Source organism: Mustela lutreola, chromosome 6, assembly GCF_030435805.1.
Source record: "Mustela lutreola isolate mMusLut2 chromosome 6, mMusLut2.pri, whole genome shotgun sequence".
Classification (NCBI taxonomy): domain Eukaryota; kingdom Metazoa; phylum Chordata; class Mammalia; order Carnivora; family Mustelidae; genus Mustela; species Mustela lutreola.
The window spans coordinates 15,701,095-15,718,135 of NC_081295.1; the positions used below are offsets into that span (position 1 = coordinate 15,701,095).

The 17,041-nt window shown below is 40.3% G+C and overlaps 1 protein-coding gene across 2 annotated transcripts in view; it reads right to left on the bottom strand.

The window, feature by feature from the left end:
* PLEKHG1 (pleckstrin homology and RhoGEF domain containing G1) overlaps positions 1–17,041 on the bottom strand; it is a 216,535-nt gene that overhangs the window by 43,273 nt on the left and 156,221 nt on the right. For both annotated transcript variants that reach the window (XM_059176782.1, XM_059176780.1), the window contains exon 3: positions 12,144–12,244. In XM_059176782.1, coding sequence (XP_059032765.1) covers positions 12,144–12,244 — 101 coding nt within the window. The remainder of the gene's footprint in view (positions 1–12,143; positions 12,245–17,041) is intronic.

Consider the following 17,041-nt stretch of genomic DNA (forward strand, 5'->3'; position numbering starts at 1 on the left):
AATGTTTATTTTAATTAGAGGTATATTACATATTTAAGAAAAAGTTAAATAGGGGTGCCTGGCTGGCTTAGTCAGTAGAGTATGCAATTCCTGATCTCAGGGTCATGAGTTCAGGCCCCACACTGGGCGTGGGGCCTACTTTAAAAAAAAAAAAAAAAAAAAAAGTCAAATAGTAAAGCTAAATAATAAAAACAAGCAGTCTCTTATTTTCTGTTTCCCGTTCTCTACTGCCACTTTCAAGAAGCATTCTCAACATCTTGCTCTTTCTATCCATGGCTCGAAACATGCCAATATAGCATTTTTTGGCATTTTTCAATTTGAGATACTATTTATTTCTTAATTTCCCAGATTTCCTCTTGTCTGATCTCAACTGTTTCTAGTATGAAATTTGATTAGATTAAAAGTCAGAGCTTACATTCTGAAGACTGTAAAGATAGATCCTCAGCTGAGCTTGGGAGCACACCATAATTACATTTCCTTTCTTGTACAACCATGTTTTCCCTGGAGTTAAAATCAACGCCTCCACCTTTTTTTTGTGCTTCGTTTTCTAAGTACACACCACTCATTCATCCTCAGACTTTGCGCTGGGAGTGTAACTTTTGCCTCCCTGTGTTCAAACATCCGATCACCCATTGGTTGTATTTTCTTGGTCATCACCCGCTGGAGCCCTCGTCCTCCTGCCCTCTCCTGAACAGGTTAACCTGATCTCCACACTTGCTGGGTTCTCCCAACACCACCCAGATGAAGTACTTCTCCTGGCTCCTGTGTTAGATGCCCCGTTTCTCCCTTCTGACCTGGCTGGTTATATCATTGGATATAGAATTCTTGGTTGGAAATAATTTTCTTTGAGTCTTCAGTCTTATTTTCTGTCCCCTCTTTTAAATGTTTTCCTTTCTACTATCTGATTTTTTTTTAAATTTCTTTTCAGTGTAACAGAATTTATTGTTTGTGCACCACACCCAGTGCTCCATGCAATACGTGCCCTCTATAATACCCACCACCTGGCTCCCCCAACCCCCCACCCCCAACCCCTTCAAAGCCCTCAGGTTGTTTTTCAGAGTCCATAGTCTCTCATGGTTCATCTCCCCCTCCAATTTCCCTCAACTCCCTTCTCCTCTCCAATCTCCCCATGTCCTCCATGTTATTTGTTATGCTCCACAAATCAGTGAAACCATATGATAATTGACTCTCTCTGCTTGACTTATTTCACTCAGCATAATCTCTTCCAGTCCTGTCCATGTTGCTACAAAAGTTGGGTATTCATCCTTTCTGATGGAGGCATAATACTCCATAGTGTATATGGACCACACCTTCCTTATCCATTCATCTGTTGAAGGGCATCTTGGTTCTTTCCACAGTTTGGCAACCGTGGCCATTGCTGCTATGAACATTGGGGTACAGATGGCCCTTCTTTTCACTACATCTGTATCTTTGGGGTAAATACCCAGAGGTGCAATTGCAGTAGTGCAATCGGGTAGCTCTATTTTTAATTAACTTAATGCTATTATGACCTGTATATACTATAAACAATTCTGTATGTAGATTACATCTACTCATATTTATTAGAAATTAGAATTAAATATTTTAAAAATATATCAGTTCATTTAATAAATCTAATACATGTTAATATAAATAACTTTTGTAAAAAACAGATTTTGCATAACAAAAGTTAGTGAGAGGAGTAGTGTTGTTCTACATTTTTGTAAAATCTCTAATGTTGACCTTAATGGAACACAGATGGATTCTCATATCTGTTTCTACATTCAATCTGTTGCAATCTGTTATTTTTAAAAAGATTTTATTTATTTGAGAGAGAGAGAAAGGGAGAATGAGTGGAGGAAAAGGAGGGGCAGAAGGACAAGCAGACTCCATGCTGAACAGGGAGCCCAACGTGGGGCTCCATCCCAGGACCCTGAGATCATGACCTGAGAGGAAGGCAGATGCTTAATTGACTAAGCCAGACAGGCACCCCTGTTAGTTTAATGAAGCACACAGAAAACAATCTAGCCTCCCAGAGATATGTCACTGGAAAAGAGAGGGGTCTTTGAATACCTATTCAGAAAAGTGTGGGTATTCTTTGACATTACACTGAAACTAAACATATGATAATTTCTTAGAGATCTGTTGGAGTCTGAAACCAAAGCAATGCACTATACTCCCCCCCCCCCCCCGTTACTTTAAAATCCATTGGTCTATCTTGCACATAGAACGGATCTTTTACTAATGCATGATTTCGGGCTAGTCCCAATTTCAAACATTCATCCTTAATATTCCTATAAAAACATTCCTTTTGTAAGATTATTTTTCCTTTGGAAAATACAATCCTGATATTCATACCAATATCTCTTACAGATGGATGGGTATGAATAAATTAAAGATAGTTGAAATCTAATCATTGGGACCTAAACACTGGTTGAAGAAAAACGGCTGAAGAAAAGTAATAGTCAAAGAAGCAACATTTCTGAGCCAGTAATTTCCATTACTGGTGAATAGAGTGTTCAAGATCTAGGTTTTGTGTCCTGGTCTTTTAATACAAATCCTCTTTCTGATCAGAGAAGAATTTTTAGCAGCATTCAGCATGGCTTAACAGAATCCTCCTTGACGATAGTCAACTCCCTGTGTCCTATATGTTATGCTAATCAAGCCCTCTCTGAGCTTTAACTTCCTCTCCAGATCTCCAGAGTGGACTATCTGGTAGGAGGAAGCGTCTCTGGGGACTCACCCAGGCTCTAGGTATAGCTCACCTGCAAATGAATGACTGGCATTCATTGTTCAAATCAATGGCAATGGGTGGGATGGGGCTCAGACACCTTGCAGGCCAACCCTTAATTTTAAGGTGAGGAAATCATGGCTCATACAAGGGAAGGAGCTTACCTTAGTTCACACGGCTAATAATTAAGGGCTACAGCTGGGGTTAGTATCAGAGCTGTTGAATCCCAGTCATGCACTCTCATATAAACACATCTATTGAAAGATATATTTCCTGACCAACTCAAGAAAGCCAAGGATTGGACTCGGCATTACGGTGTTTTTGGTGGGAGACCTTGTCTACCTGTGAGCCCTAGCTTGAGTCACCTGGCTAGCTTTCCTTTGTAATCATTTTCTAAAATAGGACAAACACCAAAAATGGCAACAGTGAGGAGGAAGTAATGGGATTCCTTTTGTGCTCTTGTCATAGGGCTACTGTCCTACTGTATTTGGCCCACCGTCTTGTTTGCTCTCCATTCAACAGTAGTTATTGCAAGGCTCCATGTCAGGCATTGCTATAGGTACGGAGGTATGGGATAAAGAACGTGGGGGTTCACCGTGCTATGGTGCTTATGCTCTGATCAGGGGTGGTAAATGTTAAAAACTAAATCCATAAAGAACATAGTATCTAACAAAAGATAAGCAGACAAGGATGGAAAGAACTAGAACCCATGTACACTTTTGGTGGGAATACAAAATGCTGCAGCCTGTACGGAAAGCAGTTCTTCAAAAAATTAAAAATAGAACTACTGTATGATCCAGGAATCCAGTTTCTAGGTATGTATCTAAAAGAACTGAAATTAGGATCTTGAAGAGATATTAACACACTCACGGTCATGGCCACACTTCCACAAGATGTGGAAACAACTTAATCCATGGATGGATGAAGGAAATGTGTTATACACATGCAATGAAATATTATTTAGCCTTAAAAATGGGAAGAAATTCTGTACTCCGAGATAACATGGGTAAACCTTAAAGTCATCACGCTAAGTGAAATAAGCTAGTCACAAAAGACACAAACAGCATGAAGAGTCCTTGAGGACTCTAAAGTAGTCAAATTCATTGAATCAGAGAGTAGAATGGTAGTCACCAGGAGTTTGATGGGGGATGGGGGGGAAATGAAAGAGTTGCTAATCAATGAGCAAAAAGTTCCAGTTAAACAAGATGAACAAATTGTAGATATCTGCTATACAACGTAGTACCCAAGTTAACAATGATGCATTGTATGCTTTAAGTTTTGTTAAGAGGGTAGATTTCATGTTAAGCTTTCTCACATAACACAATAAAAATTGAAAGCACCATTTTGCTCAAAACAGAAAAACCTAAATGAAATGACAATAGAACCTCGCATGCCATAACACATTATCACCTAATGAGAAACATTTATGTGAAAAATAATAAAATATTAGTTTTACTGAAAAATGAAACAAAGCAACACGATATGACAGTATGCTATGTGACACAACGCAAAGGCTGGGTGGGGCTAGAAGAGCACTGGAACAGTCATGGAAGGCTCTGGAAGAAGGTGATATTGGAGTGGGGGAGAGCTGAAGGAAAAACTCGTTTAAGAGATCAGTTGAGCATATCAAGTTCGTTCTGGGCTCACTTGTGTGAGAATACAGAAGGGAAGCCACTGTGGCTGCAGTTTGGTGAAAACGGGAGTATGGGAGATACAGGAAGAAGACTAACCACAAAATAATATGCCCTGTACGAGGGGAGCACAGATGTGGCCACGGAATGGGATATATCAGCCCCTGAAGATACTCCAGAAAGACCAGGACCATCCTTCTAGAGTTACAGCCTAAGGGTGGGGACCAGGTTTCTCATGGCTTCTGTGTGTCTAATGAACAACCGTTCCTGTACACTGCAGGAAGGAGTGATTCCTAGATTGTGTTTTGTACTATAGCTGAGATTAGAATCGCCCCACTTTTGGGTTTTGGGTATTCTCCCTTTTCCCTGAGTTCCAAATATTTCTTCCTTTTTGAGTAGGACTATGAAAAAGAAGGAAACGTTTCTTACTTACTCACATTTCTTACTTGTTTGGGTGTGCAATTAGAGGAAACACTGTTCTCTTTTACAGAACATATTACATGTAAAATTTTCTCTGACCAGTGATGTGAACTTGAAGGCAGAAACCGTAGTTTGACCCTGAAGATTCTACTGCCTCACATGGGTTAAGAGTCAAGAATGGGGCTTCTCCCCTTCTGGTCTACAACAGACTCTGAGCACCGCTTTCTTTCCCCACCTACCTAACTAGGTCAGCTGTCGTTTTAACCTGTTGCAACAAGACAGACACATGTGTGCGTGGGAACAGAAAATGGAATGAGGTTAACAGCACCAAATGTTCTGCGAATTTCATGGATACATTAACACTGGCCTTGAAAGTCCACTTGAAAAGAGCCTGCGGGTAAAAACATTTCTACCACTGTGCAGAAGTTAAAGAAATTTTGGTGGTGGCAAAATGCACTAAAAGAAAAGATAACTTCCCCCACCTTTCACTGTCTTCATGTTCTATGTACCCCATGACTCGCTTTCTAAATTACATTTCAGGGAAGGAAAAAAGGATGGCCCAAATCATTTTTCTTTTTAGACGAAGACTAGACTTAGCGGAGTGTTTTATAAGCAGTGACTTGACATATACAGAATAAAGGGAAAGAGTTAAAGAGAAAGGGGAGATTTCACTCTCATCTTCTGAAGAAGGAAGAGAGCTTAGATGATTTTAATTTTCTAATAATTTTAAAATAGAAATTCAATATAAGGAGTGGTCTTATGTGGCGCCTGGGCGGCTCAGTGGGTTAAGCCTCTGTCCTCAGCTTGGGTCATGGTCTCAGGGTCTTGGGATCGAGCCCTGAATCGGGCTCTCTGCTCAGCAGGAAGCCTGCTTCTCCTCTCCCTCTCTGCCTGCCTCTCTGCCTACTTGTGATGTCTGTCAAATAAATAAAATCTTAAAAAAAAAAAAGAAAAAAGAGTGGTCTCTCTTTCCTCTCTATTCAAAGAAAGATTCAAATTACAGTTTAGGTAACTCTTCTCCACTCCAAGAGGAGGAGTATATAAAACAGTTGGTATTTTCTTTTTTAATTGGAAATGAAACAAACAAAAGTTTTGGGATTTTAGGGGCCCATTCAAAGGGGAAAGTGGTTTCTTTTCACTGACCTAGTTTCCTGACCAGTTAGAGATTTCTTCCAAGACACCAATCCCGAGACTTAAATTTCTAGGCTATCGCAGGGATGACCAGAGGAAAGGGAGATTTGGCTACAAAAAGGAAAACAAAAATGAAGCATCAACTGCATTCCAAAATGTTTTATGTTGGAAGATTTTGAGAAATAATAATATAAATCTAGTCATATACTAAAGTTAAACAAAGATAGTATGAGGAAAGAAGTTATCGATTATAGTCATTTATGAACACGCATGAAAAATTTCTTAAAAAATTATGAACAAATCAAACTTATCAGGGTGCAGATATATAAAACATCATGACCAGGTAGGGTTTATTTCAGTAATGAATGTAAGATTCAAATAGGATACCTATTAATATAATTTAACATACTATGAATAGAAAGAGAAAAATCATACACTAATTTTCTTGAAGGCAGATTAAGCATTCAATGAAATTTAACACTCATTCACAATATACTAGGAAAATAAGAAAAAGTGTTATGTAAATCACAGAACAAACATCTTAGTTACTGTTAAGAGAGTTAAAGCATTCCTGCTAATATCAGAAAGACAATAAGGATACCAACATCGAATCAACATTGTATGAGAAGACTTATGCAAAGAATAAGATATGAAAAACCAATGGGTAGAAGAATTATAAAGGAAGACACAAAAATTTCTTCATTTTCAGATACTAGTGTTTACCCAGAAAACTCAAAAGCATCTATAAACCACCTTTAGACCTCATGGAAAAACTCAGAAAGTTGGAAACTTTATCAACATATAACAATCAACCACATTCCTAGAGGACAATAATAGCCAGTTTCAAAATAGAACAAATATTCTAGTCAACATCATAAGGAATAAGTTCTTAAAAGTTGTCTGTGTGAATGTGATGGAAAAATTCTAAAACACTATTATAGGACATTTTAAAAAGGTGTGATTGAAGAGAAATATTTTTATGGATGGGATGACTCAATACTGTAAAGATGTCAATTCTGCCCAAATTAATCTATATTAAATGTAGTTCCAATAAATATCCTAAAAGAGTTCTTCAGGGAACTAGACAAAAAAAAAAAAAAAAAAAATCACTTGACCATGCAAAGAGTCAAGAAAAGCAAGCTAAGCCAAAGTCGAAGAGTAATGTGGGCTTAACAGTGAAGACAATGTGGTATGGGAAGAGAAGGACAAACAGAGTAAAAAAACAGAATGTGGAGCGACAAATCCGCACAGAAAGGATGTACTTTCTAATCCACGGTGACGGGGCTATTGGCTAGACATAAGAAAACAAAAATTTGGATTTCCTACCATATAACATCTCTCCAACAACTGTAGTAAGTTTAAAGACCAGGCAAAATTTTAAGATTTTAGAAAAATAATACAGCATATTTATGAACAGAGAGTACAAGATAATTTTTTTAAACATTATCTTTATTTAAGAGAGAGCATGAGAGAGATCATAAGCAAGGCGAGTGGCAGAGGGAGAGGGAGAAACAGACTCCCTGCTGAGCAGGGAGACTGACCCCAGGATCCTGGGATCATGACCTGAGCTGAAGGCAGACGGGTTCCCCGACTGAGCCACCGAGGTGCCCCATAAGATAATTTTTGAGGCACAACACAAAATCCACAGATTATAACATTTACATTTATTCAGTGTGGTCAAGCTTATAAATTATATGACTACTTTTCAAAGAAACATTTTCACATTGAAAGTGAAAAGACAATCCTCATATAGTAGGAGATGATTTGCAAGTCAAATAATCCACAAAGATCACTAGCCAAAATTCCTCAAGAATGCCTTCACAGCAGTAAGAAAAAGAAACATCCTGACAGAAAAACGGGCGGGGAATAGAAGGCAGAAATCCACAATTCACACATACAGGAATCTAAGTGGCCAACAAACAAGAAAAGATTCTCAGTCTTTATTGTCACTGACAAAATGTGAAATAATGTATGCCCCAATGGAATATTACATCACAGTTAAACAAGGGAGAAGTATAAATCTCAAAAACAATGTTGAGAGAAAAAAAATTTTGTGAAAGTTTGTCACACTTCATGTCATATTTGAAATAAAGTGAAAGCACATTATATATTTTAAATAAATGCCTACATATATAGTCATGGCAACAGAATCATACTTGGGAGTGAAACACCAGGTCTTAGATAGTAGTAGTTCCAGTCCTAGTGGTATACTGAACCAGATTATACCGGCTTGCCTGAGCCAATTCTGTGTACCTCTTCCTAATTCCATGTTCAGTGAGGTGTTGCTAATAGCTTGAAATCTGCTGTGATGGGATGTTTACACCACAGAAATCAGCAAACAATATAAATCCTGGATTCCCCCTCTCTTGTCCTAATGCCGGAGAAACGGTCGACCAGCACATTGCTGTGCCACTCTCCACAGAGTGAGCCGTAACTGGGAGGGATACATAAGGGGCTCCAACAATATTTGCAATGTCTTTAGGCTTTAAAGAATTTCTAAAGTAAATATGACACAAGAAAAGGCTTTGAAAGAGTGGGGATAGGGTTCATGGGTATTTATTACGCTACTTTTCTGTATTTTGGAAATATAAAATATACCCTGAAAATAAAATCCAGTCAGCAGAGGTTTTTGGGCTAGCATAAAACCATTTTCTTTTGCCCCTCTTTAATTTTAGAGATTTAAATCTTGCTTAGTTGGTCACAATCATATTATACTATGTTGAAAAACCTGGATCTGAACTAATAACAGAAACTTGAAAATTAGTTCAAGCCCCAACCATAGATTGGTCAGAGTCAGACCCCTGAAATCAACTGATGTAGGGTATATAATAAAAGATTCATAAGAGGCATTAACATAAAAAGTCACATCAATACTTCTTACTTAACCAAGTATAACAGCAAAGTTATTTGAGCTCTAAATGCAGACTCCAGACCTAAAGGAAAGGAAATAAAAATAGGGACACAATAGTATAGACAACTCAGCTGTAAACGTTAAACAAGCAGATGCTATTTTTTAATAGAACTATTCTGCCTTTTTAAAAAGGTTTTATTTATTTATTTGAGAGAGAATGAATGAGAGAGAGCATGAGAAGGATGAGGGGCAGAGGGAGAAGCAGACTCTCTGCTGAGCAGGGAAGCTTGCCGTGGGGTTCGCTCCCAGGACCCTGGGATCATGACCTGAGCTGAAGACAGATACCTAACCGACTGAGCCACCCAGTGTCCCTCATTATTATTTTCAAGAGTATCTGCTTGTTAGGACCTAGGTGGCTCAATCAATTAAGTGTCTGCCTTTGGCTCAGGTCATGATCCCAGGGTCCTGGGGACTGAGCCCCATTTCGGGCTTCCCTGCTCAGCGGGGAGTCTACATCCCCCTCTCCCTCTGCCCCATCTTCCCTGCTTATGCTCTCCCTCTCTCTCTCAAATAAATGAATAAAATTTAAAAAAGGAAAGTAATAATGAAATAAAATAAGTGAATACCAGTAGAAATGTGACAAAACCAGGTATTCAAAATAGGTTAAATTGGATGTCTAATTCTACGTCCTTGACTGAAGGACTTTCCATACCGCACTCCTGATTCATCTAAAAGATGTGCATACAATATGCGTTCTATCTGCCTCCCAAAGCTGTTAAGAGGGTTACAGGAGCTCATGCATGTGCCAGGGATAGACAAATATGACCACCAAAAGGGACAGGCATGTGTACGTGGTGTTCACTGCATGCTCATTGTGTTACCACACGGATCACTAATACATTGTCATCCGGGTACTCGTTCACTCTGACTCAGGCTGACAGGTCTGACGTCCTTGTTCAGAGAACACCAAAGAGAAAAGAACAGAGAACCAATTCAGGAATACAAAGGTCTTCTCAATCTTCCGACTTTAGCAGAATGGGTTCTACCACCAAGTTCCCCTCCTGTTGACCTAGGGGGCTATGTCATTTTTACCTATCTTTAAATTAGGAGACACAGGAAGATTTAAACTCCAGGGAGTAAAAAAAATACAAACAACAACAATAACAACAACAACAACAAACCCCCAAAACCCTTCTGGACTATGCTACCACATCCCAAACCATGGCCTAAAAGCAGGGCTCCACTCTGACAAGAGGGTATGTGGCTGAATGCCTGGAGTTTGGGGTCAGAAAAGTCCAGATGAGGGATATAAAGTGAAAATGTGAATAAAGCTCTATGGCCTCTGCCATGAACTAGGCAGAAGACAAACAGTCATTACCATCAACTTACAGCCAAACCACCAGAGGCTTAGGCTAGGGGCCGCCCAGCATATATGCCTCAACCCCAGTGCCATTGGTAGCCTCTGGAAGGAGAAGCCCCTTGGGAGGTTCATGGAATTTTACTAACAGAGACTGCTAAAGAGCCTGTTTTAATACCAATGAACATGTAGAGTCTAAATTCCCTAATTCAATTTTTTTTTTTTTTTAAGAAAGTAAGCACATATGAATGGTGGGGAGCGGGTGGGGTGAGGGAAGGAGAAACTCTTCAGCAGACTCCATGCCCATCAAGAAGCCAGAGGCAGGGCTCGATCTCAAGACCCTGTGATCATGACCTGAGTTGAAATTAAGAGTCCAATGCCTAACTGACTGAGCTGCCCAGGCCCCTCAGTCTAATTCAGTTTCTTGGTGACCTTTCTCTATATTCTTATTATTGTGTCTATTTTACATAGATGGTGTTTCCCAGCCACAGCTGTACATTACAAACATCTGAGGAGCTTTTAAAAACTGATGCCCTACCCCCACCCCAAACCAATTCATTAGAAGTTCTGGGTGTGGGATCCATCATATTAAAAAAAAAAAAAAAAATCTTCCCAGATGATTCTAGTAGTGTAGTTCAGGATGAGAATCAGTCTTGGAACATGCAGTTTTCGAAGTCTCTTGAGTCAAATCAGGGAGATGTTGCAACACAGGCAGTTTTTACATCTCAGGCTTTCAAAACGAAAGGACGCATTGATGCAATTCTACACACAGATCTCCCAGAGGCCAGGCTTGTGCTCCGTGTTAGGGATTCAAAGGTAGCAAAGCAGATATGGATCGTGCCCCCAAGGTGTCACTTATACCAATTTCATTAAGCAAAGAGGGATAAGACGTATAATGTGCATTATGGTTGAGTCATGCAATGATAGGGCACTGCAGAATTTTATAATGGGATTTTACTATAACAAAATCAACACCATCACTGGTTGATATTTTCACGCTTCCTCTGGGCTGGCATTGAGCTATGTAGGCACTTCCGGTGTCTGAGCGCCCTGAAGCTTCACAATAACCATAGAGATGGAAAATCTTATTATTTCCACTCATTCAATCCACAAAAGTTTGCATGCCTCCAATGGGCCAAGCACCATTTAGGTACCTGGACAATAACAAAACAGACCCCAGGCCTCGGGGAGTGTTCTGTGAGTGGGGGTGGGGAGGAAAGAAACAACTGATGTAAACCAAAAGTCAGTCGTAGAATGTGTCACACAGAATTTGATAAATGCTGGAAAGAAAAGGCAGAGCAGGTGAGGTGTTCTGTGGGTGTCTGGCAAGCTTCGTTGAGAAAGGGAGACATGAGCACAGACTTGCAGGGAGGGAGTTCATTCTTCCACTCCATTTCAAGACTCACCCAAGGATATCTACTCGGCTAAGCTGGGATGCAAACCCAGACATGTTAGAAATGAGCGTCTGTGCTCTTAACTTGCCTACTGCCTGGCAGAAGTTTCACAATGTATAATATACTAACTGATCTGCTTGTCCCAGACCCTTCAGCAAATTTCCTAAGCCCAGTGTCTTTTATGTAGTAGGTACTTAACATATGTTGGAGTTAATCATTTAAATTATTAATTAGTTTGATTAGTATGCTATGACTTAAAGTATTTGTGTGTTTACTGGGTCCTGCCGACTCCCTAAGTAGAAGAAAATTTCTAGAAAATTCAGTGGAGATGGGGTGCCGCAGACGAAGCATGCATGCGTTTTTGGATGCCCTGTTCATGTTTTGTGGGAGAAAAACGATGTCACTGCTCTATCAGGGAAAATAGGTCTCTACTCTGAGCCAGGAGGATGGACTGGGATAGAATATTAAATAAATGTAAGACTCCCCTAGAACAAGGGTGCGTCTAGGTAGAAGACTTCATGGCATGATAGCACACAGAAATGGATGAAGTTGAGTCAAGGATTAGAGGTTAAGTTCTCTTAGGTGGCATTCATTTGAGAGAAAGTCATAGTATTCCTAAGTGATGGGGATCTTTTGAGTAGGAACTTACCTATTGAAGTGGTAGATATCCTGTATGTTTCCAAAGAGGGCCGATCTTTCTTCTGTCCCCAGGGGAAGTTTTGTTTGGTCCCTGATGCAGTCTAGGTAATCCTGAGAAATCAATGAGAAGGATATCTTAAACACTCCTATCGTTCCCCAAGTCATCGTTTGCTATGCAAGATGAATCTCTCAGAACAGTTTCAAGTAATTATGATACTAATGTGCTCATTAATTTTACTATGGAATACAGAATGTCACTTTTGTTAATGCTGACAATGCCCACCTATCTATAGAATGGAGCAAGTTTGAGCAAGAAGTATGGTGTTCCATTAGGCTATATACCCCCCAAATGTATTAGAGTTTCCCTAGATGGGTAACATAATGACCATTGTTTCTCATAATGTCAAATTTTTGGCATAACAACATCATCTTCTGTTTCCTTGACTGATTTGTTTGATAAAAAGATACTCAAATTCATTTAGTGGAAAGCCAGAAATACAGACCTTAAAATTTCTCATCACAAGAAAAAGAATGTGTAGCTGTGTGTGATAATGGCCATGAACTACACTGTGGGGCTCATTTTACATTTATACACCAGCATCAAGTCATTATATGTTGGATACCTTCAACTAATACAATGTTCTGTGGGAATTATATCACAATAAACTGGGGAAAGAAAGTGTTTAAATGTAACCTTGAAATCAGGAAGCTATTGGTTGTTAAAATGCAGAATCAAATTCTTCCTCAAACACCACTTTATAGAAAAAAAAATTTTTTTATTTTAAAAAGCACATAGTTCATTTATGCTCTTTAGTAGGCTATGTTAACGAGCCTTGGAAAACTCTGAAATGGTTTTCTGTCTTTTAACACAGCAACAGCTCCCAAGAAGAGCTAATGCGGGCTCAGAGCCACAGTGGGTTAAATGTCTGAGGCTTGGAAGCTTCAAGCTGCTGAGAGAAAGCTGTTTTCCACCCTGGGTGTGAGAGTTCTTAACAGAGTGCTCCCCCTTCCCCAGCAATGCTTGAAAAAATAACTCGGCAGGAGGCAGGAAAACAATAAGAAAAAAGTGAAAACAGCTGAAATAACGTAAAATAAAAAATAAATACAATTCCCTGCTCTGGGCTGTGCAGTGTGCTATGGCCTTCGACCAAACGTCACACAGTATTGTGCAGCCTGGGGAGGAACAGATCCTGTGGAAATCCCAGGCTGTAGCCGCATTCCAGGGTGACAAGAGCAGATAGGTGCAACCAGCTGGGGGGAGCCTGAAACTAAAGAACCATCAGATAATTCTTCCTTCTCCCCCTCAATAAGCCCCAGTCGCTCTCTCACACTATGCTGCTCAAAGGAAGAACAGGCTTTACCGTCACCATTCTCAGGAGCACGTTTCACAGACCACATCATATAATTCACCGACCTGGCTCTTTAACACTAAAATCACTGGCATGCACGGACCAACGTTTAGAAACCTTTTTCTCTCTCTTTTTTAAATGACTTTATTTATTTATTTGTCAGAGAGAAAGAGAGAGTGAGTGAGCATATGTACACAAGCATATGGAGCGGCAGGCAGAGGGAGAAGCAGGCCCAATGCAGGACTTGATCTCAAGACCCCGGGATCATGACCTGAGCTGGAGGCAGATGCTTAACCGACTGAGCCACCCAGGTATCCCCCCTTTTTTCTCCACTAACAAGCTCTGTGGGAACATCTTTTCTTCTTAAGACAGTGTCATCTCAATAAGAAGTTAAATTCATCAGGTTTAAGGGGGACCGGCACCCCAAACCCACAACAGCAAGGCAGAGCCTCCTTACTTTTATAAATGGAACAATCAGAAGGAGCTTAAGTTATCTGCAGAGGATATAGAGTTAATGCCTAAATAAAAAATGCTTGAGAAAATTAGAAGTGAAATGAATGCCTTTTGAGCAACATGTAAACCTAACCTACACTTCCTCGAAAACATAACTGCAGTCATTGATATTTACATAAAATTACACATAATACAAAAAGATGGGCTGGTATTTAATTTGCACTGAAGGCTTATATTTGATAGCTGTTTATACTTTGATCAACTTTTTAAAAAAAGATTTTACTTATTTATTCAACAGAGAGAGATCACAAGGAGGCAGAGAGGCAGGCAGAGAGAGGGGGAAGCAGGCGCCCCGCTGAGCAGACAGCCTGGTGTGGGGCTCGATCCCAGAACCCTGAGATCATGACCTGAGCTGAAGGCAGAGGCTTAACCCACTGAACCACCCAGGCACCCCCTTTGATCAGCATTTTTTTTTTTTTTTAATGTGGGGAGGTTTTTTTTTGTTTGTTTGTTTTTAAGATTTTATTTATTTATTTGACAGAGATTACAAGTAGGCAGAGAGAGAGAATGGAGGAAGCAGGCTTCCTGCTGAGCAGAGAGCCTGATGCGGGGCTCCATCCCAGGGTCCTGGGATCATGACCTGAGCCGAAGGCAGAGGCTTTAACCCACTGAGCCACCCAGGCACCCCCTTTGACCAACATTTTAAAAGGACATGTCATATGTAAAATTAAGGCAGTGACACAGAAGGATCGAGATGGGTGTGAACCTAAACAGAAGCTATGAATAGGAATGAGCCACACCAGATAGCAGGCTAAAGGGCAGGACGGAGATGACGTAGGCATGCCACATTCACCTCGGTGGCTGCCATGGGGTTTAAATGAGAAACCGAACCACCCCTTTTCTCGTTTCAAGTGAAGAGCTTGCTCATTTGCAGAAACCTGATACTAAATTCTTCATGTGAGGGAAAGACCGAGTTAAGGGGCTTGAGGAATTTCAGCTGGGGTTAGAGACAAAGAACCGTGGCCCACTTCCAACAAATAATGGCCTCTCTCCAAATGAAAGAGTTTCAAAACCCCCCAGCCCGTGGTAGGGAAACTAGAATTTAAAAGCTGCTCGTTTTCTGAAATTGTTGAGAAAACAGATCATGAGGAGTCCAGACTTTTGTAGGCCACTCTAGAAAACAGATCAAAGTCCTACGGCCACAACTTGTTCCCCCAACTGATCATAATTAAGTCTTTTAAATATGATACTTTAACCCTAAACCAGTTACCGAGGGCTACTGTAGCGTGCACGACATTAGCAGCTGTAATCATTTCCAGCCAAAATGAGAGGTTCGAAGATCAGTGATAATGACAGTTGAGTCTGTGCTCAAATAACAGAGTAAAGACACCCATGAAATTTATTAGAGCCTGTCACACTGCTTATTAATTTTATTGGCTTGATGTCAGCATCTGTGGCTACCCTACAGTTAACAATGAAGGATCAATTTAAAAGTTTTGCATTGAAAACAATTATTCTCCACGAAGATCAAAGAGTTCACGTGCCTGGGAGAGGGATGAGGCGGGGAGAGACGCACAGGAAAGAGGTTTCTACTGGTGGACAAAAATACCTATTATGCCATTTTAAATTCTCCCTATTTATCTTCTAATCTCTTTCTGTCCTTAGGATCTCCTTAAGATTGCAAGATTTGTGCGTGGGTGTCCTCCACACATTAACTTTTTTCATTGCCGGTAATGTCTGTTATTGAAAACATCCAAGTAAAGACTAACTCGGTGCCATTTCAAGTGTGGCAAATGGAAAAGGAGCCAGTATGCAAAGTGTCAAGGAATTCAGGGCAGAAATTGAGAGTAAGCGCGTGGAAACTTACAGCCTTTTCACAGAATGAGATCCGCTGACTCTACTGATCAATTTGGGCTTGCATTTGGCACGCCTGATTTCTTCTATTTCCTTTTCCTAGCAATTCACTTTTTATTGTATTTTCCAAATGTGTCAGTGTGTGGCTGGCTGACAGAGAACGCACGCACGCGCGCGCGCACACACACACACACACACACACACATTTCCCTGTCCCTCAGCCACAGAAAGAAGCGCTGGTCTAGGCAGAAATGCTGGAGAAATGGACAGAACTCAAATTCACATTTAAACTCAAATTCAATGTTCCTGAGAGTTTGCCTTATTGCTCTGAGATGCCTAGAGAATTAAATTAATGTCCTGCCTCCTTTTCCCTTCTTCCTCTAAAATAACATTTAAGACATTTAAAAATTATAACCTGTTGGACATAATGAAGATAAACCACAAGAGGGAAAGAAATACTGATTTAGAACTATAAGTTTCTTCATACTTCACATCCCTTTGACTCTTTCCCGCGCCCCCCTTTCTTGTCGAGGGTCTGCGGTGGAGACAAAAAGATTCCATTCCTAAATCTTCTTGCGGACATGTCAAAGTTCGACCCTACTGGGTTTATAGTTTTTATTCTTTTTGGTTGGTTTTTCTCTTTTTAGCGCTTCCAAATTCCAAGCCCTTGGATATAACTCCTACGTGAGACTTCTTCTTCTTCTTCTTCTTTTTTTTTTTTTTTGGTTTTTATTTTGAAGGAAGAATTTTTTTCTTGTTTCTCCAACCCCTCCACCTTTTCTAGAATGTAGTCATCTGTTTATCCCCAAACCTGCCCTCCAAATGCCATGTATTAGGCTAGAACGCCACTGACACCACAATAACTTAGATTTGTCTATCAATTCACAGTTTAAAAGCCTTCACATTCATTCATACAAAACCTCTTTCCCCACCCCCCTCTTTTTTGAGGACACAAGAATGTGTGCCAAGTTCTGTTTTACAAGATAGGAATTAAAAAAAAAAAAATGAATAAAACATGATCCCTCCCCCCTAAGGAGCTCCCTGTGTAGTTGAAAGACAAGTGTAAACAAGTAAGTACAATACAGCGTTTAGGCCACTTGGCTGATAAATATTCAGCACTGGGAGAAAAATGGGGGTCGGGGGCAGAGAAAGAAGCGGTTGATTCCTGGGCTGGGAGAGGCTTTCTAGGAGGTGCCCGTGGAACTGAGCCTTGGAGGGGAAGCAGCAGTCTGGATGGAGGGCAAGGGAAGAG